This window comes from Eurypyga helias, unplaced genomic scaffold (genome assembly GCF_000690775.1).
Source record: "Eurypyga helias isolate BGI_N326 unplaced genomic scaffold, ASM69077v1 scaffold26149, whole genome shotgun sequence".
In the NCBI taxonomy this organism is placed as follows: domain Eukaryota; kingdom Metazoa; phylum Chordata; class Aves; order Eurypygiformes; family Eurypygidae; genus Eurypyga; species Eurypyga helias.
This window is the reverse complement of record NW_010273135.1, coordinates 1191-1942: the sequence shown is the minus strand read 5'-3', so window position 1 is coordinate 1942 and position 752 is coordinate 1191. Positions and strand designations below refer to the sequence as shown.

General features: G+C 60.8%; 1 protein-coding gene across 1 annotated transcript in view; it reads left to right on the top strand.

Moving 5' to 3' along the window:
• The window catches only part of LOC104515420 (transcriptional enhancer factor TEF-5-like), a gene marked incomplete at both ends in the record, with an annotated part of 2398 nt that overhangs the window by 1396 nt on the left and 250 nt on the right, over positions 1 to 752 (top strand). Inside the window, 2 exons of the mRNA XM_010159380.1 lie at positions 97 to 299; positions 475 to 645. Coding sequence (XP_010157682.1) covers positions 97 to 299; positions 475 to 645 — 374 coding nt within the window. The remainder of the gene's footprint in view (positions 1 to 96; positions 300 to 474; positions 646 to 752) is intronic.

Below are 752 nucleotides of genomic sequence, written 5' to 3'. Positions count from 1 at the left end.
CCGAAACGGTAACGGTCCCCTCCGTGTCCCCAGCAGCTGGGCGGGATGATACCCAGCCCTCTACTCGGAGGCATCTTGCTTTCATCTGACCTCTCGTTGTAACTTCCCCGCCGCGGCCCTTACAGTACAGCAAACACCTCTTCGTGCACATCGGCCAGACGAACCCCTCGTACAGCGACCCGCTGCTGGAGGCCGTGGACATCCGCCAGATTTACGACAAGTTCCCGGAGAAGAAAGGTGGCCTCAAGGAGCTCTATGAGCGTGGGCCCCAGAACTCCTTCTTCCTCGTCAAATTTTGGGTAGGATGCTGGGAGGATGGGTAGGGTTGTCCTCAAGCCAACCTTGCGGGTTGGGCACCGTGCCGGCGGAGCGGGAGCATCCTGAGGAGTTCCATAAGCCGGTGTCCCTTGTCCCCATGGGGAGCCGGGCGTGATGGCACCTAACAGGACCCTCTCCCCGCTTTCATCTCTCCAGGCGGATCTGAACAGCACGATCCAGGATGGGCCGGGGACTTTCTACGGCGTCAGCAGCCAGTACAGCAGCGCAGAGAACATGACCATCACCGTCTCCACCAAGGTGTGCTCCTTTGGGAAGCAGGTCGTGGAGAAGGTGGAGGTGAGTCCCATGCCCCGCTGCATTGGGAAGGGGTGGGAATTGGGTGTGCTGTGGGTCCTGGGATGGAGAAAGCCCCAGGGTTGGGTGTAGGACACATGGGTTCACGCCTGTCCCGTGGGTGGGGTGGAGAGGACATC